This window comes from Schistocerca piceifrons, chromosome X (genome assembly GCF_021461385.2).
Source record: "Schistocerca piceifrons isolate TAMUIC-IGC-003096 chromosome X, iqSchPice1.1, whole genome shotgun sequence".
NCBI lineage: Eukaryota > Metazoa > Arthropoda > Insecta > Orthoptera > Acrididae > Schistocerca > Schistocerca piceifrons.
Window position 1 is genome coordinate 882,931,589 of NC_060149.1, and position 25,856 is coordinate 882,957,444.

The following is a 25,856-nucleotide window of genomic DNA, read 5'->3' on the forward strand; positions in this document are numbered from 1 at the left end:
TGGATCGTCAGCTTGCTGCCCACAAGGTGGTTGAGATGTTTTAGGGGAGTCCTACCCTTTTCTACAGTTGCAACTTTCTGTGGTCTGCCAGCATTTGAATATGGTTCCTGCAGTAACACACTGCACGTTTCAGCTGGTTGTAAGCATGCTCTACAGGGTTCGTATCGGCAGATACTGCAGACCACTCAGTTCGGTTGATTCCTACCTCCAGGTGAGAGGTATTTGTGAGGTAGGCGCAGTGTGCTCATGCATTATCGTCTTGAAGGATTAACCCAGATATGTTGAGAGTAGGGTGGCAGATCCTTTCCCAGTGTTGTACAGTGCTCAAATTTCCCTCAGTAACAGTGAGAGGCATTTGGCATCCCTGAATGGTATCTGCCCAAAATGTGACTGACCTGTCTCCCTACTGAACCTGCAGGACTGCATACCTGATATCAACACTGATAGATGGCAACTTCCACATGCTTCTAAAACGGGCAGACTTGTTGATTTGAATCACATGAAGGTGGTTACATACTGTCTGGGTGAATAGTGTTCCAGTTGGCTCCAGTGGGGTACCTATGAGTTATAGTTTTTAGGTTGCAATCATCTGCTGGTGGTGTGGACTGCGAACAACTGTGACTTAAAGGTGAAATAACTATAGCTGAGAATGAAACCAAATCAAAGATGAAGAGCTACTCACAGGCTTCTAGTGTAGTTCTTATCACACACTACTATCCTGGCTGGAAACTTAACAGGCATCTGCACTGGGGCTGCAGTCCCCTATGTTGTGCGCTGAAATGAAGTACATCCTAATAGCTTTTCTCCCCGCCCCTTCCATAACAGCTTTTTGTTGCCTGCAGCCTCTTTGTAAAACATTTTACGTCAGCTTTTATTTATTTATTGCTAGACGGTTCCTATCTTCAGGATCATACCACTGTGAAATATGTCCTAAGCAACCTTCTACCATTGCCTATTGCTATATTAGTGAAGCTGTCATCAGCCTTAAGTTTAATTGGTTTTGAACACGACAACTCTTAAATAGGTAGGATCCTATTGAAAGTAATATGTCTTTGCCTTCCTCTGACCTTAGAACTGACTTGCCCAGCCTTTTATGTGGTCACCTACAGTATAACATGGACAGCAGCGTATTTTATTTAACAAACGTTGCCAAATAAGTGACAGATGAAAATCCCAGTATTTATCGGTTATCAAATCCCAACCTTCGATTTGAAGTATGGCTATGAATTACTGGACCCCCATGCCACAAGTACTGGTATATTCTTATCTTTCTTGTGCCTTTGTATCACATCAGTGTAGGGTTGACAGGGTTATTAACAGATTTGGGATTGTTAGTTTAAGGGGTACCTGGATGCCCTTCCTGACGTCACTTCATTACCTCTAGGGAGGGAGTACATGTACCCCAACTGTCTGCGTGTAGTGTTGTTCATGTGAGTGGGCTAAAGTTTAAAATGCTTGAAAATCTTGTGGCTGAGGCAGAACATGGGTAGCAACCAGATATTGGCCTAAAGGGATGTGGGAAATGGCCTAAAAACCACATCCAGGCTGGCTGGCCGGCCCATGGATCCTCATTTTTAACCAGCCAGGCAAATTCAGTCCAGGGCCAGGCACACCTCCCCGTCCCAGAAGCAGTGCTTTAATGCACTACTATGTGGGTATGTGAGTACTGGTATATTTCCTACTTAATAAAAGGGAGAGCCACTTGTGAGACAACCTGTGTTGTATACCTGTTACCAAACAACCTCTGTTGTGCTGATGATACCTGAACCCCTAGTAAAATGCAGATGAAGGCACTAAGTTCATGAAGATAAGACACAGTACTATGTTACAGAGTTCACATACCAAAGCCCAGAAGAGGTGTCCTTGACGGCAGTTTTGATGGGGAACTAGCTGTGCAACATATGCTTGGTTCCTCACACATGAATTCTCTTCAGTTGTGGTACATCTCCATTCCACATTCCAGACACATTCGTTTTTCGTCATCCATGTCATTTATTTATTCTTTATCATTCTTGTGACACATGATTATGTTCTCTTTTTCATAACTTTCATTTCTTTGATTTTTTCTTATAATGCATTGTTTGCAACTTATTTTCTTTCTTGTCATTGCCCCCCCCCCCCCCCCCCCCCCGTCTTCTCAACATGTCTGCCAGCTTTCTCCGTGCATTATCTCTGACTTATCAGGTTTTCAATCTGACACATTTAACTTAATAGGTTTTGATATGCTTCCATCATGTGGAGCTATCTTGAAGTTGTACTTCTAGCATGGCTTCACCCGACAGATGGGTGACAATAGCTGGCACCCAGCGTTGGCAGCCCTTGGAAAAAACCAGTGCCCAGACCTCAGTCTGTCTGGAGTATCAGTACCAGCGCGGCCACCAAGAAGAGGGGTGTGATCTGGTCAGTTGAATTGTGGAGAGTTGCAATTGGTGTGACCTACCATACAGTTTATTGCTGAGTAGTTCCATCTTGGGGGTGGAACCATAGGAGGCTTGGAAAAGCATTAGTGCTTTGTCTAGAGCATGGTGCTGGTACAGCTTTGCCAGTTTGGACTTGGTGTGGACAGACCTCTCCGTCAGCCCATTTGATGCTGGATGGAAAGGCACTGTATGCACAAAGCCAATGTTATTGTGAGAACAGGCAGTGACAGATTCAAAGGATGTGAACTGGGGCCCGTTATTTGTCACTATTGTTTCCAGGAGCCACTCAATAGAAAAAATACGAGCCAGTGCTTGAATCATATTAGCAGAGGATGTCGACGGCATGCATACACATATGGGAACCTGCTGCCAGCATCAATACGAATTAATGAGGAATATCAAAAAAAAAAGGCCGGCAAAATTTAAAGGTAGGTGAGGCCAAGGTGGTGATGCATCTGGCCAGGGGAAATATCACTGAACTGGTGCTGTCTGTTTACTCTTAACAGGCGTTGCAAGCTGCAACCATGTTGGCAATTTCAGTGTCCATGTCAGCCCCATGCCAGTGTACATGTTACCTAGCAAGTCTTTCGGTCTGTTGTTGAGGAGTGACAATATTCATTCTCTGAGGGCATATGAGATTACTACACGAGTGTGACCATTGTCCCCCCCCCCCCCCCCCCCCCCCCCCCCTCCCCCCGTAGTAATGACATCAGTAAGAGTGGATAAGTCATTGCAACAGTACTAGAAGACTTGTACTTTGTTTGCGATCTGCTGGCCAATTGTGATCCACCAGATGGTGTACTTCTCAGGTGACCAGATCTTCTGAGAATTGGCGGGCAATATCTGCCACATCTAAGGGGAAGGTGGCCACTGCTTCTTTTTCTTTGGTATCCGTGTGGAAACAGACCTCTGATGCCAAATTGAATTCGTGGTCTTGTCCCATCGGTAGTTGGGAAAGGATGTTGGCATTTGCATGTTGAGCTGTTGAATGAGACTTGATGATGTCGTAGGAGTATCCAGACAAAAAGATGCCCACAGGCTGGAGACGATGCACTGTCCTGGTTGGAATATTTGTGTCAGCCTGAAAAATGACAAAAGATGTTAATGATCAGTCAGGAATGTAAACTGTCTGGAACTTATTCAGGCAAAAAGAATAGCTTTCTTCAAATCATTATCTATGACAGATAAATATTTGGAAAAAAAATTTTTTTGTGCTAACAGCTGTAAAGTTTTATTTATTCTCTACTGATTTTGGTACTGGCTACCATCTTCACAGGAGATCATAATGTGCATCAGTTGGTCATAAATACAGCTTTGCCAAATATGGCAGCATCATGTATGACATCATGAAAATTCAACAAATCAATTATTGTGATGATCGATCACATGGTATACTTAACATTGAAATGTCAAAACTGAGAATGTTTGAGGCCCTAAAGTTAGTAAAGGATGTGTGCTGTGAAGGCTGCCTAATAATGGACCCAAGCCTTAAACTGGCCTTCGACTTCTATAGTGATTTGCTGTAACTTGAGTTGTTTGCCTGGAAGGGAGAGGGGGGAGGCAGGTTGTAAGCTTCCCTGTCAGAGATGGTCATTGAAGAACCTATATCAATTTGAAAAACCAATGGAACAGCATTGGCATCCGCTGTTAGTGTTCTGAGTCTGTTGGATATGGGGAGCACAACATGGACGTCTAGAGAGTAGGCATTGGGCACCTCATCTAAACCATAATCTTGTGGGACCTGTATGAGTGCAATCCACATTCATCTTGGGGAATGGCTGACAGACCTCTGTGTTGTGTCCCATTTTGCTGCAGGTCAAGCATTTGCTTCCATGGTAGCAGTGTTGACATTATGAAATGATTGCTGCAAGAGGGCAGCCGTTGTAGATGTTGCGCACCGGTAGGGGTTTTGCCCCTGATGGGTGACTCGGGTTGGTGAGAATCGAGACTGGGGCTGGGGCAGTGATTCGGGCAGGTGGCAAACCCCTGGGAGGGGTCCTGCTATGCTGCTTAGGACCTAAGAGACTGAAAGTCCTAATAATGGCCAAATATGTATCCAACATGGGATCCTTAAGTCTGAGGAAGTCATTGTGGAGTCCTTCATCTGACGAGTGGTCGAGGATGATGTCTGAGATTGAAGATGTGATGTATGACTGTGAACACGTTGGAACCTACAGTCTCAGGAGACACTGTTCTGGCTATCCACTCTGTATAAGATTGTCCACTGAATTTATAAGAGCTGAAAAACTTGGGACAAGCAGCTGTGACATGCACTTGAGAACAGAAATATTCTAGGAGACAAGACTTCAATTGTTCATATGGGAGGGTGTGGGGTGTGACCTCTGGGTTGAGCTGCTGCAGTGAGTAGTACACTTCAGGAACTGCGCCAGCCTTTTTGTCAAATGTCTGGAATGGTGATGCTGCCATTCAGAGTCCTTCACCAGAGAAATCTGTGTGTGATAGGTACTTGGAGAAGTCAAGAGGCATCGTGCCGATGCCATCTTCTCTACTGTCACTTGCATGGCCCCTTGCATATTCTGGAGCAGCAGTAGTACATGGGCAGTAACGTCCAATGGTTTAGACATGTTGGAATGGAAAGTAAATATCAACCAACTATTTGGTTGGAAGTCACATGAAAGATAACAGTGTCTACCTGTGGTATAGCAAAAGCATGAAAAACTGGGTTGACTAATGAACACCTCATTGCCAGTTATGTCTGTGGCATTGGAGGTGCAGTGAGAACACAGCCCAAGTAAACACTGTACAACAAGTTTATTAAAGAACACACAATCAAAAGGTTCTTTCTTGGGGGCAAGCTTTTACAAGAACCATTCGTAGTGAAGTTTGGTTATCACTTATGATTGGCGCAAGTTCTTAATTGGGCAGACAGCCACAATAAATGAGAAAGTTAAAGTATGAACTCACTTTAGAGTTAAAACACAGAATAATGACAATGGTCAATACAAGTCCACTGTGGTAACTGGTGTAGAGGCCACTTCCTGGCGATGTCTGAGGTAGTCACTGGTAGCTCAGTGTTGCAGATGCTGTAATGCAGTGAGTGGCATACACGGTGAAACCACAGGAGCCACACTAGCAGACAACAGCCAGAATACGTCACACACTCACTGGGTGTTGGAGGTTCTGGGTATTTCCTTAGAGAGACTTCTGATTGGTGGACCACTACTGTGGTCAGTGTCTGGTGTAGAGGATTCGAAGATACAAACTGTTCAGCACCGGCCTAAACACTCTGGCAGCGCCAGGATACAGCTCGATATATTTGTGGCCTCATGATCCCATGGTAGCAAGCAGGTCATTGGGGCCACTTGTGGTACTCGTTCTGATGCCTGTTGATCCGGCAGGCCCATGAGGTCTACTGGCTGTTGTCTGCTTCTGTGGCTTCAATGTGTAGGTCTCATGTGTGATGCTGGTGTGAGAGGGGTTGCAGGTAGAGAGGATGAACAGCCCAAGCACAGCACTAATGCGCCTTCTCTCAAATATGATTATAAGACATTACATTAAATGCTAATTAACATTTCCACTAAGTGTAGTTGTGGTGATTTGTACAGTTGCCTTTAGCGTGTCTGCACCATACTCTAACCTTATTAGACCATCACACAGACTCCCATATGGAGGCCTTAGTAAAGGCATCCCTGATGTAGAGAACCCAGTTAGTCAAAAATGTGTTACCAGATATGAATGCAATCCTGATTCAGCTTTACAAAAAATGCTCCACAGCATTGGCAGCCATTATTGAGAATCTCTTGCCCAGTGCAAAGTCTCAAGCTCAGGTGACTCATGTATATGATAAGGGTAAAAGAACAGACCTGCAAAATGACAGACTAATATCCTTAACATCAGAATGCTGCAGTATTCATGAACTTGTTCTTAGAGCAAATAGAATTAATTTCCTTGATACAGAAAAGCATCTGTTTACAAGTCTTCACAGTTTCAGAAAGAATCACTCATGTGAAACTCGGCTTGCCCTTTCCTCGTGTGATATCCTGTGAACCACGGGTGTAGGGAAACAGGCAGACTCCATACTCAGAGTTCCGGAAACTGTTTCACATAGTGCCCCACTGCAGACTGTTAATGGAGATAAGAGTATGTGGAATAGGTTCCTATGGGTACTTGCGACCTTAGCAGTTTTGCACCCTAAAGCACACAGAGAGAGTGAGTGAGTGAGTGAGTGAGTGTGCAGGGTGGAGAAAAATTGTCACAAAATTTTAACTCTGGATAGCTGATGTCAGTAAGAACCAAAATTACTAATGTTGTGTAGGTCAACAATGCACCATTTTGAAACTACGGAAACTTGGCGCCGCATGCTCAGATTGGCTGTGGGAGTGTCCTGTTGCCATTCATCAGTTGACGGGCAGTGCTATGGTTGTCTGTTCACGTCACTCGCCCCGTCACTGCCCCAACGTGATACACACGTGTCGAATAGGTTTGTCTCCACCTCACTTCAGAGGCATTCACACGTAAGCTTTGCTTCAGTGCACACATGCACGTTACCTGCAATTTAGTCATAAGTGAGCATGGTGACCCAGTATTCGTTTGAAGAACAGTGAGATACAGTTTTTGCTTATGGACTAACAGACAGTAATGCACATGAATCTCGACAGTTTCATGAGGAATGGTACCCAGCAAGACACCACCCACACCCACAAACGTTTACAGCAATTCACCGGCGGCTTAGTGAAACAGGCTCGTTAGCAGGATATTGTGGTGATGCTGGAAGATCTTGAACACGATGGGATGCTGCATTTGTAGAGACTGTTCTTGAGCGCTCTGAGGAAGCACATACGACAAGTACTCGAGCTGTTGGACACGACATGGGGGGTCACTCATTGGTCAGTCTGGGAGGTTTTGAGGGATGACGTCAGCATCCATTCAGTTTCCACCCTTTCCAAGACCTAAATCCTGTGGCGGACTGAACACAGGCTAGGGTTTTGCCGGTGGTTTCTGTGACGTTTTGCATAAAATCCTGACTTCCCCGCCATTGTGTTGTTTACTGACGAGTGCACCTTCCATGGGATGGCCTTTACAACACTCGAAACGTTCATTACTGGGCAAGGGAAAATACTCACATCACTTATGTCCATAGTCCATTGACACCAGGAACAATTTTCACCTAACATTTGGGCAGGCATTGTGGGTGACCATCTGATTGGCCTGGTCCGTCTACCTGTTCGACTTACCATGGCAAATTACCTTCACTTTTTGCAAGAAACTCTACCCGGCATGCTGGAAGATGTTCCCCTGGACATATGACTACGTGTGTGGTTGCACCATGATGGGGCACCTGTACATAACATTTGTGCTGTGTGCGGATATTTAAATGAACTCTTTGACAGCCGGGTAATTGGCAGAGGTGCTTGTAGGACATGGCCCCTGCCATCATCAGACCTCACACTACCAGACTTTTTCCTGTGGGGATTCTTCAAGGTTCTAGTTCACCCACCTGGACGCGAACCACCTAGAAACAAAGAGAAATTAATGGAGCGCAGTCAACATCCATTTCTTGTCAACAATATCAGCTTATTTCCAAGAATAAGCAGCTTTCACTCAGTTAATACTTGGGAGAAATCCAACCTGCATTTGAATTAGACTTCCTTAACTCTTGTGCAGAAAGATGTGCAGTATACTGCTGCATCCATTTTCAATAAGCTACCACAAGTATTCAAAAATCTTACCAGTAATCCACAGGCGTTCAAATTGAAACTAAAGAGTTTTCTGTTGAGGAGTTCCTTGAAAAATTAAGTCGATTTGTATGTTACATTGTTGATTTGACTATTTTTGGGCTCATAAACATTTTATTTTTACCTGTTATCACTTTTATGTTCCCCCCTGCAGATCCAGGGGTAAGAATAGGCCTGAGGTATTCCTGTCTGTCATAAGAGGCGACGAAAAGGAGTTTCACATGTTTTGACCTTTATGTGATGGTCCCCTGTAGGGATTGACCTTCATTTTTCAAAATTTTCCTGAAGAGCGAGCCAATTAGGGAAGGGCACCTTACATGGTGCATTGTGCCCATTGTGCATTGAGAGCTTTAGCCCACTTTCTCGTCGTCGCATTGCAGTCCCGCCCATTCTCCATCTCTTGGGCGAGGACACCTTCCTGGATGCGTTTTCCACCATGCACTATGGAGTGTCGCTTTCTGTGCCGACGATGACCATGGACTACTTTGTACCTCATATGCAGTACAGTAGCCAGTCTGTTGGGGTGGGACCACCATGTATCCTGTCGGTTGTAGCCCCCTGACAACACAGGGATTGCTCTGCTGATTCCTGCACCGCCAATTCCCCACGTATGCCAAGGAGTAGATGCCCATCGCCCTGGGGCGTTGGGACCCCTGGCAATAGCCATCCTGCCAGGTGGCCTTTGCTGTGGCTGGGTGGTGCCCATGGGGAGGTCCCCTGGTCGGAGTTGGTAACATCAGGGTAGATGAAACGCCATGAAGCGTAGTACATCTCTTGCTGGTGGTCTGCTGCCAACAGTCTCTAAGCGGGCAAAGTCTAACTTTAATGCTAAGAAATATGACCCCAAGTCGTTCCCCTACCTGGCCACACCATGGGAGGAATGCCAGGCTAAGGATGACAGTGGAGCTTATTTGCCCTGATATGTCGTATGTGCGAGAGTTGATGGGGAATATTTCATGTCCATGAAGGCTCAGTTTTTTGTGGAGCATTTGGAGGACAAGTTTGGGGAGGTGGAGGGCTTGTCCAAAATATGCTCTGCATCAGTTTTGATAAAAACAGCGTCTTCTGCCCAGTCACGGGCATTACTCGCTTGTGGCAAGTTGGGGGATGTTTCTGTTACCATCATGCCGCATAAGAGCTTAAATATGGTCCAGGGTATTATATTTCACAGGGACGTTCTTTTGCAGTCTGACAATGAGCTGCCAATTTAGAGCGGAGAGGTGTTCATTTCATCCAGTGCATCCATTGGGGTCTGAGGATAATCAGGTTGCCACCAGTGCCTTAATCTTGGCCTTCGAGGGCGACACATTGCCTGTAAAGGTCAAGGTGATGGTCTACCACTGTGACGTCAAGCCATACATCCCTCCCCCGATGGTGCTTAAGTACTGGAAGTTCTGCCATATGTCTGCCTGCTGTACTTCCAGCCCCCAGCTGTCAAGATTGTGGACATCCATCGCATCCCAATACTCCATGTGCCTTGCCTCTCATCTGTGTCAACTGCGGAGAGCATCATTCACCTTGATCGCCAGATTGCAGGATTTTACAAAAAGAGAGGAAAATCGAGGAATATAAGACCCTGGACCAACTGACCTACACTGAGGCTAAGAGGAAACTTGAGCGCCTACATCCTGTGGCTAAGACCTCATACGCTGCCACTACAAGAACAGTTCACGCCCCATCAGTTCCTCGAATTCCTGTCACCTGTCAGAACCAAGAGACTACACCTGCCCCCTTGATAGTGGGGGGGCACTTTCCTCCCTGTTGCTCCCGCACCACCTACTTTGGGAGCAACACCCCCCCCCCCCCCCCACAAACCATCAGGGATTTCAGTCCCCACTTCTAAGCCAGAGAAGCGTAAGGCTTCTTTGGCTCCTATAGCAAGGAAGGGGTCCCTTCGGTCACTCCCTTCACAGGTTTCTGCTAGTGGAAAAGATGACACCCGCCAGCAGCTGAAGAGCCCAAAAGCAGCTGGTCATAGGGCTTCACGCACATCCTCAGTTCTGGAGACTGGTTCAGTGAAGTCCTCTCAGCCAGGGAAACCCAAGGAACAGTGCAAGAAATAGAAAAACAAGACCCCTATGAACAAGGAACTAGGGGTGGCACCCACACCAGCACTACCTACAAACTCTGCATCTGAGGATGGGATGGAGATTCTGGCGTCTGCTGAGGACCTGGATCTCGCCGGACCCTCAGACACAATGGATATAGACTGCTCAGGCAAAAAGTCAGTGGCAGCAGGTGACCCTGAGGCATAAACTGCCTCATTAAATGTTCCATGCCTTCCCAGTCTCACGATGATATCATCCAGTGGAATTGTGGCGGTTTTTTCCACCGCCTGGCTGAGCTACGGAAACTGTTAAGTTTTACACCTGCTTCCTGCATTTCCCTCCAGGAAACCTGGTTATCGGCAATGCGGACCCCTGCCCACTGTGGCTGTAAGGGATACTACAGGAACCGTAGCAGCTATAATCGAGTGCTGGGTGGAGTTTGTGTTTGTCCTAAACTCAGTCTCTAGTGAACCTGTGCCCTTTCAAACCCCCTCTTGAATCTGTGGCTGTCCAGATACAGACGACACAGGAAATAACTGTCTGCAATGTATATCTTCCTCCAGATGGTGCAGTACTCCTGAATGTAATAGCTGCACTGATTTATCAACTCCCTAAACCTTTCCTACTTTTGGGAGATTTTAACGCGCGTAACCCCGTGTGAGGTGATACTGTGCTTACTGGCCGAGGCAAAGATCTCAAAATTTTACTGTATCAGTTCGACCTCTGCCTCTTAAATACTGGGGCCACACTTTTCAGTGTGGCTCAAGGTAGTTACTTGGCCATTGATTTATCAGTTTGTAGCACAGGACTTATCCCATCTGTCCACTGGGGAGCACATGGTAGTGACCACTTACCCATCGCCTTGTCACTGCCCCAGCGTCAGGCCCACGGGCACCTGCCCGGATGGGCTGTAAACAAGGCAGACTGGGAAACTTGCACCTCTGCCCACGTGGTAACATCGATGTGATGGTTGAGCAGGTGACTACCACAATCGTTTCTGCAGCAGAAAATGTGATTCCTCACTCTTTAGGGTGCTCCCAGCGAAAGACAGTACCTTGGTGGTCGCCGGAAGTTACTGAGGCAATTACAGAGCATTGGCGAGCTCTACAGTGACATAAGCGACACCCTTCCCTAGAGCATGCTATCTGCCTGTGTACGCCAGCTTATAAAATGATGGAAACAGGAGTGTTTGGATAGGTACGTGTCGACCATTGGGTGCCGTACGTCACCTTTCCAAGTCTGGACACAGATCAGACGTCTTTTTGGGGACCAGACCTCAACAGGTGTCCCTCGCGTTACCATGAATGGTGTGCTGTGTACAGACGCAAATGCGATTGCTGAGCAATTTGCTGAGCTCTATGCTTGAGCCTCTGCATTGGAGAACTACCCCCAGCCTTCCGCACCCACAAACAGCGTATGGAAAGGAAAGTCCTCTCTGTCACTACACGCCACAGTGAACTCTATAACACCCCATTTATAGAGTGGGAGCTCCTCAGCGCGCTTGCACGTTGCCCCTACACAGCTCCTGGGCCAGATCGGATCCACAGTCAGATGATTAAACATCTCTCGTGTGACTACAAGCTCCATATCCTAGTCATCTTCAGCCTGGTCTGGTGCGATGGGGTCTTTCCATCGCAATGGTGGGAGAGCACCATCGTTCCAGTGCTCAAACCCAGCAAGAACCCACTTGATGTGGATAGCTATTGGCCCATCAGTCTCACCAACGTTGTTTGTAGCCTTTTCCAGATGCCAACACATGGTTGCTGTCTTTTTTTATTTATGAAAAGTGTATGACATGACCTTGCGACATCATGTCCTTGCCACATTATACGAGTGAGGTCTCAGAGGCGCCTGCTCCCGATTTTTATCCAAAGTTTCCTGTCGCTTCATACTTCCCGTGTCCCAAGTTGGTGCCTCCCATAGTTCACCCCCCCCCCCCCCCATATCTAGGAGAATGGGCTCCCATAGGGCTCTGTATTGAGTATATCACCATTTTTAGTGGCCATTAATGGTCTAGCAGCAGCTGTAGGGCTGTCCGTCTCACCCTCTCTGTATGCAGATGACTTCTTCTTTTCGTACTGCTCCACCAGCACTGGTGTTGCTGAGCAGCACCTACAGCCATTCACAAGGCACAGTCATGGGCTCTCATGCCTGGCTTCCAGTTTTCGGCCACTAAGTTGTGGATCATGCACTTCTGTTGACATTGTGCCATTCATCTGGAACTGGAACTTAACCTTCATGATGATCCACTGTAGTGGAGACATATCGATTCTTAGGATTGGTTTTCGAAGCCCGATTGACTTTGCTACCTCACCTTTGTCAGCTTAAGTGGAAGTGCTGGCAGCACCTCAAAACCCTCAGCTGCCTGAGCACCACCAATTGCGGTGCAGATCGCTCTACTCCGCTGCAGATCTACAAAGCCCTTGTTCAATCCCACCTTGACTATGGGAGTGTGGTTTATGGTTCGGTGGCACCCTCAGCGTTGTGTGTACTTGGCCCAGTGCACCACTGTGGCATTCGCCTAGTGACGGGAGCTTTTAGAATGAGTCCGGTGACTAGTTTCCTAGTGGAGGCTGAAGTTCCTGCATTGCAGATCCGATGTGCACAGCTCTTTGCCAGTTATGTTGCACAGATTCATAGTTCTCCAGAGCATCTGAATTATCATCTCCTTTTTCCACTCGGGGCAGTTCATCTCCCGCATCAGCAGCCCAGGTCAGGGCTAACGATTATGGTTTGCCTGCGATCCCTTCTGTCTAAACTGGAGTGCTTCCATTTACCAACTCCCACCCAGGACCGTCTGCATACACCTCCATGGTGCACACCTAGGCCGCAGATTTGTCTGGACCTTTCGCATGACCCTAAGGACTCAGTTATTCGTGCCACTCTCCGCTGTCACTTCCTCTAGATTCTTGACGTGTTCTGGGGGTTTGAAGTGGTTTACACCTATTGACTTCGCCTACATCCACAGAGACCATTTCGAACAGCATTCCTTGCCCGATGCCTGCAGTGTATTCACTGCAGAGCTGGTATCCATCTCTCGTGCACTTCAGTATATCGGTTCGTGCCCTGGGGAATCATTTCTCCTGTGTACTGACTCCTTGAGCAGCCTACAGGCTATCGACCAGTGCCACTCTCGCCATCCTTTGGTAGTGTCCATCCAGGAATCCATCCTTGCCCTGGAATGGTCTCATCATTCAGTGGTGTTTGTGTGGACTCCAGGACACGTTGGCATCCCAGGCAACAAACTTGCCGACAAGCTGGCCAAATAGGCTACACGGAAACCACTTCTGGAGATGGGCATCTGTGAACCTGACCTACATTCTGACTTATGCCGTAGAGTTTTTCGGCTTTTGGAGACGGAATGGCATAACAGTACACACAACAAACTGCGTGTCATTAAGGAGACTACGAATGTGTGGAAGTCTTCCATGGGGGCCTCTCACAGGGAATCAGTTGTCCTCTGCTGGCTCCACATTGGCCATGCTTGGGTGACCCACAGTTACCTCCTGCACTGTGAAGACCAGCCTGAGTGTCGGTGTGGCGCCCGGTTGACAGTGGCCCATATTCTGGTGCACTGTCCCTCTTTGACTGCCCAGCGACAAAATCTTGTGTTACCAGTCTCTTTGCCACTAATGTTATCTGACAACACCTTGTCGGTTAGTTTTACATTTTATTTGTGAGGGTGGGTTTTATCATTTGATCTAAGTTTTAGTGCATGTTGTTTGTCCCTCTGTGTCCTCCACCCTAGTGCTTCTAGGGTGGAGGTTTTAAAGTGTTGCAGAGTGGCTAGCTTCTCCTTTTTTTATTCTCATGGCCATCCAGCCATGGTAATGTGCTTTGTTGTTTTAATCTCTTCATCCTGTTTCTTGTGTTTCTGTGGTTTTCTTGTCCCTTGTTGTCCATTTACTTTTTTGTTGCCCTTTATTGTTCGTGTTATTTTTCCTTTCATTCCGTTTTGAGTTGTTGGTCTCGTTTGTTTTATCCTCACACTGGTGGCACTGTTTTATTCAGAACAAGGGACTGATGACCTCATAGTTTGGTCCCTTTCCCCCTCTTTTAATCCAACGAATCAACTTTTATGTTGTAACTTCATGTACTGAAACGTTCCATGATCTTGGAGATTTGCTTCTCAATTTGGTCCTATGGAACTTGACGTGTAAATAAATAAATGCCAACAATCGCATCAGGGCAATGCCAAGAATCTCTGAAAGAGTTTGTTAAAACACCATTCAACGTTACCAAGCTTGTAATGCGTCAGAGGGTTGCCAGTTCAAGCACCTGCTTTAAATAAACTATGCCCTAACTACAAAAAAGGCCCTTTTCAGGACCGACACAATTTGTAAAAGACTTTCTGTACGCGAACTAACAGCTGTTGACAGGTGTGAGGTTTGGTTTATCATGAAACTTCAGTGGATGTGTCAGGACCCTTTCAGATTTGCCCCCAGAGTGGAAGGCTTGCACGCTACCATGAAGCATGCGGGCCGCCTTGAGTACACCGCAGCATTCGCAGTCATGCATTGTCCAGAGCATCTGGCAACAGGGCAATCCCGCGGCCGATCGGAGCACGTGGCATCAAGTTTGCATAGTTTAAAAATTGTGTGTTGTCGATCTACACAATCACAACATTAGTATTTTTGGTTCCTACTGGCATCAGCTATCCAGGGTTAAAATTCACAATTTTTCTCCACCCTGTGTGTGTGTGTGTGTGTGTGTGTGTGTGTGTGTGTGTGTGTGTGTGTGTGTGTTTCAGTACTGTGATAGGACCACTATTATTCTCTATATGCATAAATGATATGACGTACATGGTGAGCAGCAATTTGCAGCTGGTGTGCTGATGATGCTGTGGTGTATGGGATGATATCATTGTGTTGTGACTGTAGGAGGCTACTGGATGACTTAGATAAAATTTCCAGTTGGTGTGATGAATGGCTGCTAGCTATAAATGTAGAATAATATAAGCTAATGCAGATGAGTTAGAAAAACAATTCTGTAATGACTGAATATGGTATTAGTGCTGTGTTGCTTGACATAGTCATGTCAATTAAAGGTCTCAGCACAATGCTGCAAAGCAATGTGAAATGGAACAAGCACATACGATTATTAGTGTGGGGAGGCAAATGGTTGACTTCTGTTTATTGGGAGCGTTTTATGAAAGTCTAGTTCATCTACAAAGGAGTTTGCATATAGAACACTTGTGTGACTCATTCTTGAGTATGGCTTGAGTGTTTGAGATCCCCACCAGGTTGTGTTACAGAAAGACATCGAAGCAACTTGGAGGAAGGCTGATAGATTTGTTACTGGTAGGTGTGATCAACATGCAAGTGTTAGATGCTTCAGAAACTATAATGGGAATCCCAGAGGGAAGGTGGCATTCTTTTCAAGGAACAGTATTGAGAAAATTAAGAGACCCAGCATTTTAAAATGATTGTAGCAAGTTTCCACTGCCACCAATGTATATTTTTATGCAAGAACCACAAAGATAAGACTAGAGAAGTTAGGACTTGTATGGAGGCACATACAGTTGTTTTCCCCTAGCTGTATTTGCATGTGGAACAGAAAACGGAATGACTAGTAGTGGTACAATGTATCCTCAAACATGCACTATACAGTGGCTTGCGAAGTAGTAGATGTAATAATTGTTAGTACTCATCACATGCAACTTGTTAAATACAAATACATAATACTAATAAAGATTAGTTATCTATGTTTCATTCTTCATACTCTCCACAGTAAGCAAACAAACAATAATTTCAACACATTCTGTGGTCTTTTGAATCAACTCTCTCCTTCATCATGAAAAATGCTTTATGTGTTACCTTATTTTGTGAATTGATCTCCTCTCTGCTCAGAATGGTAAGTGCAGTGCTGCATTGTCAGTGCACTCAACAGTGCAAAAATTTTGAATAATGCTGGAAGTATATGTAGAAATTACTAGAAAGCGTAGTTGGTCTAAAAGATCTCAATCAGAGCTCAGTCAGTCCAAAAAGTAACAGGGAATACTTCTTCATTTTCCAAATATTTTGAAATTTCTGGAATTTAAAAAAAATCCATTTTGCCCATAACTAAGAAAAATCACTCCCAGAAACAATAACAAAACACACAGTGGCTCGTCCCTGACTCTATCTTACAAGGGAACCTCCCCATCGCACCCCCCTCAGATTTAGTTATAAGTTGGCACAGTGGATAGGCCTTGAAAAACTGAACACAGATCAACGGAGAAATCAGGAAGAAGTTGTGTGGAACTATGAAAAAAATAAGCAAAATATACAAACTGAGTAGTCCATGTGCAAGATAGGCAACATCAAGGATAGTGTGAGCTCAGGAGCGCCGTTGTCCCGTGGTTAGCGTGAGCAGCTGCTGAACGTGAGGTCCTTGGTTCAAGTCTTCCCTCGAATGAAAAGTTTACTTTCTTTATTTTCGCAAAGTTATGATCTGTCCGTTCGTTCATTGACATCTCTGTTCACTGTAATAAGTTTAGTGTCTGTGTTTAGCGACTGCACCGCAAAACTGTGCGATTAGTAGACGAAAGGACGTGCTTCTCCAATGGGAACCGAAAACATTTGATTGCAAGGTCATAGGTCAACTGATTCCTCCACATGAAAACATGTCTGATATATTCTATACGACACTGGTGACGGCATGTGCGTCACATGACAGGAATATGTTGCTGACCCACCTAACTTGTACACCTGACGAGTGGGTAAAAAGATTCTTCTACCTTGTCCGATTTAGGTTTTCTTGTGGATGTGATAATCACTCCCAAAAAAGTGATGAAAACATAAGAGTTTGTCACATAAACTGCAACAAATGAATGCAACAGTTTCACAGTCGCGCAGTTTTCCCTGTGCTCTGTCAAAACATATGTTTATAATGTTTTCAATTTTTTGCGTGTATAGACCGTCAAATCCTGCATATGTCCAAGCAAATCTGAACATGTCCTGGAATTTCGGAGAGCGAAGTTGATTATGTGTGAGAGCCTGAACTTTGATAATTGACACATTATCACGTAAACAATACTGCTCTGTGTACCTGTGCAGCTTTGCAAAATAATTGTCTGAAAATAAAAAATTAAACTTTTCACTCGAGGGAAGTCTTGAACCAAGGACCTCACGTTCAGCAGCTGCTCACGCTAACCACGGGACCACGGCGCTCCTGAGCTCACACTATCCCTGATGTTGCCTATCTTGCGCATGGACTACTCAGTTTGTATATTTTGCTTATTTTTTTTTTTCATAGTTCCACACAACTTCTTCCTGTTTTCTCGAGTGATCTGTGTCCAGTTTTTCAAGGCCTATCCACTGTACCAACTTATAACTAAATCTGAGGGGGGTGCAATGGAGAGGTTCCCTTGTTAGTTGTGGTATATATAAAATATGACTATAATCCTTCATTGCAACATTTAAGTTATTACAAATTGTTCACATAATTTTGTGATAATCATTTGTTTATTTATACCTGAAAGGAAATGCAATCAAACATTTCACACAGTAATATAAACAGTCAATGAAGGTATTATTGTATACCTAGAATCAACCTCATGAAATTTGAATGCCATAAGCAAAATCCATTTTTTTAACAAAATGGAATACATAGTAGAATGTTTATATATTTCGTGAAATTTATGTGAATGGCAAATAAAAAAATACAGATATTAATTATTATTTGTTATTCATTAATAACAAGTATTATTCAAAAAATGATTCACTTACGCAAAAAAAAACACTCGTTCATCATCTGTGAAGAAAGTGTTATGAATAATAGATAAATTTGAAATCCAGTGCCATTTATTACTCCAGTTCTTTGTCATCTGTTAATTGAATGTGCTTTTTATCTTTTAAATTAGTTCTAAGAAAGTCTTTTTAACCACCAGAAACTTTTTTTTCCACTTGTTGTCATGACACTAAAGAAAATACATTCCACATATATAAAGAGTGTATTGGTGCTTTATATCTCCTGAATTTGTCTTTATTTTATGATAATGATACAAGACTTTCAACATACAATCTTATTTTACAAAAATTAGGGATTATCAGTTTTGCTATAGTGTATGGAAAATAATTCATTGTGACTCCATGTTAGCTTCACTTCTCAAATCACATTTCAGATAAAATCATCTTATTATGTCATATAATTTGAAACCAATTACCTGATTTCTTTGACATTTCTGTGCAGTTATTTGTCATGTAGTTTGTTGTAAGCTTCCCCAGCAATAACTCCTTATTTTTTAAAACATGGGTAAGATATTGCTGCAGTAGTTGCAGTTGGTGTAGATAGGCAAGAAGGTTATTTCAATTCTCTTGACACTTGCACGATACAAAAGTTGCCAAGGTGCTGCAATACTATGAAATCTTTCATGTACTCAAACCCAGTGTGTCTTCAGAAATTTTTGAATCTGCAGGCTCTGTATAACTACATAGACACTTCAGATCGAAAAACTGTTCCATATTCTAATGGCGAGCTTCTTCAGAGTTAATTGTAAAATACTTTCAGATGACTTTTAATGTCGAGCAGCATTCAACGAATTTCATAGTAGTTCTTTAGATTTAAAGTCTGTTGATGTCAACAAGATATCAAAAAGACTCCCGTATCTGATAGTGTCAGCAGTCTTGGTACAATGGAAAAAGGTGTTACAGATTAAGAGTTTCTGTTGGCTACATTCTCATGTTTGGCTCTTTATGTAGAGTACTTCTGCGTGTTAGCATGGGGAGAGTGAGAAGTACTGTTGAGTGCACTAAGTTGAACAGGGCAGCATCAGTACTGTAACTGCTAAGGCCATTTGCCAATGAAGTATTTTTGTGTGGCATGTGTTCACTGTAAAGCAAGTAAAGCTGTGCTCAACCTGAAGATTGTTTTGAACTCTGCTGTGTTTTGCTAGGCCCGGCGGTGTGCACTTGTCTTTCTCCCACCTCTGAACTGACTTACACTGCCAGTTAGGTGGTGACCTAGAGTACTACATTTACTCTGAAATGTGGTGCAAATTTTTTCTCAGAGAAGAAAGAAGCAATGAGTAACAGAAAAAAAAAATCGTAAGACCAATGTGGGGTTGAACCTCAATACTTAGCTCTGTAGTTTGGAACTTACCCCACTTTCTTTCTCATCATCCTATCTGTGTCTTCGTCATTTTTCTTCATTTTTTCACTCGGCCACCAAGGCACGTCTACATACAATCCATTAATAAGTTATTTATCAAATAGAAACTGTTCTGTGTCAAGGAAACAAATGCTAGTTGTAGAATTCGGTACAAGAATTAAGCAAAGAAAATGCAGTGACGTTCCATGTTATTTAAGATACAGATAATTTATTTGGGAATAAATTTCTTTGAATAATCTACTTTTTCTAATAATTATCTAGATGGAAATTTATTTGAATAATACCCATCTTTGCTTGCCACTACACCTTACACTTCTTTTCTCTTTCTGTTCATTGCAGTTCATATTATCAATTGTAAAAAGTCCTATTAGTTCATTTATTTAGTTCACTCATGAAAGCCTACAGTGTAGCTGGATTGAAGTTTTCAAAGTGCAAGAATGTACCATGAATTATTAAATCACAGAGCTATTGACTCTCATTTAAAAATCAACTCTTTGATGATGGGCCATTTAGAATAATTTCGAACCCTGAAGGTCAGACATTTATGTCACTATTAAAAAAAAATTTACTGGCTTATTTGTATGATATATCTTAAAGTGTAACACGCGCAAAAAAGATCAACATTATATGCGAAAGCTTAGCATCTCTTGCAGCTTATTAACCTTAGAGAGCAATATTATATGTGAAAGCTTTGCTTTTCTTGTAGCAACACTATGTGTATTAACTATTAACTTTCCCTGTTTGTGTGTTCGTCTTACTTAACAGTGATGTTGCTGTTGGCTGACTACATCACGTGTCCTATGCTCTGAATATCCACTGCCATCGGCTGGCGAGATCAAGTGACACAAGCTATGACTGGCTTACAAACATGCGTCGCAATCTCGATTTCAATGATTCGGAAAGTAATATGCGGTGTTTAGTGCCGGGAAATTCTACACCCATGTATAAAACCATAACCATTCAAATGATTGATAAGGGAAAATATACTGTAACTTAACATGGAAAAAGCGTGTTTTCGCCCGGGAGAAAGTGTATTTTTAACCAGGAAAAATCCGATAATTTTTTTCTTGTCCGCGTATACACCCTGAGTAGGGACTCTGGGTCACAAAAACTGGTAACAGGAGGGGGAGAGGTGTGCTGACCCTGTGCCCCTCCATACTGCTTCCAGTGATGCCATCAACATAGGCCGACATTGTGACCAGTCGGTACAGGTGAGCCCAGCGGGCCTCAGGACAGGGCTTATGTAAGTAGCCCTCTCGTTCATCTTGCCATTTTATAGAACAGTTCATCCTTCGTTACTCTCATGAGACACTACGTACTCCAAAGTGAGTATTACTGAAATGTGTTTGTCCAAGACTACATTCTGTAATGTACGATAGAAGAGTTACTCTACTCATCAGGTTCCATGTGGGTCCTTTCGTAAAGGATCATATTATGTAGCAGGTAATGTCTTCTTATTTTTTCCCTGCTGGTGCAGTCACATTTCAGCTTGATTATATGGAGGCTCTTGCCTGCATTGTACTGGCTTCCAATGTTCTTGTACACCTGCCTTATGTATGCCTCATTTCCTCTCTTAAGTAATGCTCTTAATCCTCAGTGTTGGTTTATTAACTGTGTTATGTAGCACTACCTTCATCAAATATAGTAAATCGTCTGAAACTGAGTTTTGATAACCCAGAATACAGAAAATCTTAAAATTAAACTCTCCATGAGGATGGAAGGTACTGTTTGAAAAACAATAATAGGCTTTTGCAATGCAGAACTTTTCATATGGATAAAATGCACTTTTTAATGTTTATGAACTTGTAAACATTGTTTCTAATTTTCAATAACCTGTCTCCTTCATTACTGGGGGAGCTATTGCTGACAAAAAGAATTCTCAAAATTAATAGAAAACTGACAGTGAAGTCTTCTCGGGTTATCACCTGAGTCGAGACATTTTTCTGCGGCAACTTTTCGACTTGTTTCCTACTTGTCATTCTCAGGCGAAGTGTCGAGTTCTCGTACTGTGTGGATCTTTATAGCTGCTGGAGTGCAGACTCCTCTGCCTCTTCTGCACCAGTGGTGCTGATCACGTGCCTCCAGAATTGGTGTCACGGCCTGTGGTGGGTAGTCATGGCCGGTGGTGGCAGGGGCAGTTCCCTGCGTGCTGGTGGGTACAGGCGTTGTGGCCTCGTGTAGCCTATTCATTCCATCCGCTGCCTTCATATAGGAGTGTTCTTGTTGCATTTTTCTTATCACTGCATCCTGTGGTGCTAAGGTGGAAAGTGCCATCTCAGTTGATGAGGTTATCTTGGACTCGTCTCTCTCCACAGCCTCTTCAGAAACCATTTGCCCTGCACAACAGCTTTCTTTGTTTGAAATCAGACATGTGGTTTTCCTGGAGTCTGTGTTCTGTCACTGCAGATTTCCCCATTTGGCCTAGACAATCTCTCCTTATGTGTTCTCAGCAGTGCTATGGTATACAGTGCTGTGTCTGGCCTATGTACTGTTTACCACACTCACAGCTAATACTGTACACTCCAGGTTTCTGTATTCCTAGTTTATCCTTCACTAAGCCCAGCATATGCTTGATTTTGGCTGTTGAGTGAAAGATGGTTTTAATGTTGCTCTTTTCTAATATCCTGACAACCTGTACCATGTGTAGCCCAGTATACGGAAGGAATGCCAAGCACTTAGTGTCTTCTTCACGTACGTCGTCGTCCTGCTCAGTTGGAAAGTGTGCCTTATCTGTGTCTCAGAATAGCCATCGTGTCGAAAGGTTTTTCTGAAGTGCTGCAGTTCGGCAGGTAGATGGTGAGCATGGATTTGCATTGGGCTGGATGGTGGCAGCTACTGGCGTTATGATACTTATTGGTGTGTGTTCTTACTGCAAACACAATGAACTAATCTGCTGTCAGATTCTTCTTTATCGCGATGTCAAGGAAAGGTAGACATCTGTTTTCCTCCACCTCCAGGGGGAATTTAATATTGTCATGTACGACATTGAGGTGGTTAAGAAATTCTTGTAGATTTCCTTTGCCATATGGTCAAATCACGAATGTGTAATCCATGTAGCGGTGGAACACCTTCAGTTTCAGTTGTGCCATTTCAAGAGCCGATTCTTTGAAGTGTTCCATTTATAGGTTTGTGATACATGACGCCAATGTGGAGGAGGGGGGGCACTCTGTCTTTCTGTTGGTAGAATTTACCACCACATTGGAAGTATGTGGTAGTGAGTGTGTGATGGAACAGTTCCACTGTGGCTTCGTTGAAGTGACATCTTCGTAATGTCAAGGAGTCCTTGAGATGTACCTGTGTGAAGAGGGGTGTGACATCAAAGCTGACCAGGATGTTACCTTTTTCCAGATGTGTTCAAGTATCTTCACAAACTCCATTGAGTTTTTGACACTGTGATGACAATGACCCACAAGAGGCTTCAATAGCTGTGCCAGGTTTTTAGATATTTCATAAGTGGGTGAATTTATTGTGTCCACTATTGGACCTGTGGAACTCTCTTCTTGTGCCTCTTTGGAAGTCTGTACAGGCGTGGTGGTATCGCTGCTCTGGGATACAGCCTTCTAACCACATCATTGTTTATTTCTAAGTTGTTTAGCAATGAGATTGTCTTCCTCGTCACTACTGATGTAGGATCCTTGTTCACTTGTAAAAGGAGCTCAATCTTCTGCCAGTAGTCAACTGGTCATAGCAGTACCACCGCATTGCCCTTTGTCTGCCACTAGGAGGACCGTCTCTTTGTCTTCTTGTAGGTCACATACTGCCCTATGTTCAGCCATGGAGATGCTGGTTTTTAGTGTTTTCATTTTTCCCAAGACTCTGCAAGTTTCACTTCTGACCTCTTCAGTGGTGTCAGAGGTAAGCCTGCTCTACACTATTGGTGATCTCCCATTCAGATAGTGTGGTGGGAACCAGTGCAAAATTTAATCATTTAGACAGCATGTGTTGTTGCCTCATCCAGTTCCTTTCCAGTTAAATTGATAATGGTATTTGAAACCTTCATGATTCACTGAGAAAGTCCAAAATTAGCATATATAGAAAACTGTCCCCAGACATAATTTTGCTTGAATAAAAGTTCCTAAACCTCATTTATTTCCAACTTGACAGTCAAGACTGCATACTTTGTGTCAGTGTATAAATCTATTGATTTCATGTGTTACATGTTTGATCAGATCTTCTGTTACAAATATAAGAATTCTGGAATTGTCCCCTAATCCACACTTCTGTCCTGAAGCTGAATTGTCAAATGCACGCACAAATTGATGAAAATCCCTTCCCAAAATTTGTCACTAAAGCATGCTCTTCTCCCAAGCATTTTGTTCTCACTTTGAAATGCTTCAGATTCTGAAGAATTTTCACCTCTTGTAGAAACAGAGAGGTGTATTGTACCAGCTGATGTGTACACCTTTCGAAGATTTCATTCTCCCTATCATTTCTGGTGAAAATCTCAAAGAATTCTACCTCTGTGTGATCATAACGGTGTGTCTTTTCCCCTTGCAAAAATGAATTGTAGAGAGTATCCAGCAATACAAGACCACAGCAGCAGATGTCCATCAAGACTGCAACTGAGCTGGCTGAATGTTGAAAAAGCTACATCTGCAGGTAGCTGTCATTAGTATCTAAATAAACCATACTCTCGTGAGACAGCATCACCCTGTAGTACCATTTACCCCTGGTGCCAAGGTGTAAAGTTGTGAAATGTCTGGCAGATGTGACCCTTGAGCATAATGTATTAACCAGATTATTTGAGAAACTGTTTTGTCAGTACCTTTAGAAACTAGGCTGATGTGAGTGTACCTTTCTCGCTGCAGCATCACCAGCATACATGTAAGGCACGTCTCCAATACTATCTATAAATTTTGCACAATGCAGTTCACAAAACTAGTGACTACTTTCATCAGACGTCTAAATTTACTGGTGAGTATGGAGTTTCTATGACCTGATACACAGCAATGTCCTACACTGTGGTGGGCCTTTTCTTTTTTCAGTCTTGTCCACAGAAAAACTATTCCAAAAAGGGCCGTAAACTCCTGATTCTCAGGTTACAAATGGTGTGTTGATGCGTCATGATGACATTAGATTTGTGAATTGTCACTTTGATCTGTGCTACAGTGATACTGATTTAGTGTTAGGTAATATATTCTTGAGCACCATTAACCCAGCATACATTTTGAAACAGCATAGCAGATAATGAATGAGGTGTCATTTGGAACTTTCACAGAAGTAAGCTGCATTGAAATGAATCACAGATACTTCCAATGATAGCCTCTATCAAGTGAAAAAAAAAAATGAATGCCAAAATAAAGCCTGTATTTCAACAACCTGCCTGCACTGTTTTGTTACAGAAATGCCTGGCCACATATTATGTGCCATGCAACGAATTTCCTATGATTTGAGAGTTGGTTTAGCCATCTTCTCCATAGGTTAGTCATAGTGAACTTAAAGCTTTTATCAAAGTTGCCTGTAGTGTTTCCAGCAACGTGTCTATTCACATCCATTGCATTTGATTCAGTCCCAATGATGTATGAAATCTTGTAGTACAGTTGTTGCATTCACCAAATTTCTAATGGAGAAGTTGATGGGAATATAGGAAAATGAAATTTTACAATACGTGTTTCACAGTAGGTCATATTGATATAAATTTCATTTTTTAAGTTTATTCCTTCAGGAATCCAATTTTCCAAAATACCTATTCCATTAGTGAAGGAAATTTCTTGATTTGTGAATTTCACGCATACATCAATTCATTTTTAAGTTTTTCTGTACTGTAAAATAAACTGACTGTGTATGTATGGAATCTTACTTTTTCTTTCTTTCCAGATCGAGTGCTCACAGTTCGTGCACTTGCCCCTACTTATGGGAATGGTGTTGAGAGATATATCGGTTGTGTTGGGCACTGCACTCTTAGGTTCTCAGGCCCATTTGCAGTTTACCTACAGTGTTGCTAACACAGGACCAGCTGTGTGTGTAGATGTAGTTTACATAGTAAGTTTAAATTTTATTCACTGGTGGAATCCTTGTTACCCACATGCAAAACACCCACTCCCCTGCATAACTATTGCTGACTGTAAATGAAGAATTGGAGGTGGAATTAAAGAATGAAAATGAAGTGTGATTGTGTTCTAAAGTTAAGTATTGTCTTTTCTACAACATTAATAAAGGAACTAATGTAAAAGATTTTGGTTTAAACATATCAACTTGTACGTTAAAAATTCAGTAATGAAACCAGTAAATAAATGCATTTGTGTATTCGTGTACACGAGTTTGTTTTCTGATTTACCTAAACTAACTGAAAAGGAAATGAAACTTCTTAACAGTAGTTAGTCTGTAGTAGACTTAGATGGTCTGTGTGCATATCAGTTATGCTGTGTCAGTGGTTACCAAGTAGTTTGCATTTTTCTTGTATCATAAGATTTTAGTGGGTGTTAACTACTGTCTGAAAGACACTAGGCTTTATTTTTCTTTTCCACTTTTTGTTATTTGCAGTAGTGTAGCTTTGCGTCACCTGAAATATCATAGTTGGGTAGTTTGATAGCTTACTTTAGCTGTCTCATCATAATCCTCAGTTTGTTTCAACTTGACTGGTTTAGCATTTACCTTCCTGT

General features: G+C 43.2%; 1 protein-coding gene across 1 annotated transcript in view; it reads left to right on the top strand.

Annotated features, from left to right (window-relative positions):
* The window catches only part of LOC124721631 (transmembrane protein 183-like), a 150,144-nt gene extending 124,636 nt beyond the window's left edge, over positions 1 to 25,508 (top strand). The window contains exon 7 of the mRNA XM_047246691.1: positions 25,072 to 25,508. Coding sequence (XP_047102647.1) covers positions 25,072 to 25,326 — 255 coding nt within the window. The 3' untranslated portion in view covers positions 25,327 to 25,508. The remainder of the gene's footprint in view (positions 1 to 25,071) is intronic.
* Positions 25,509 to 25,856: the final 348 nt, after the last annotated feature.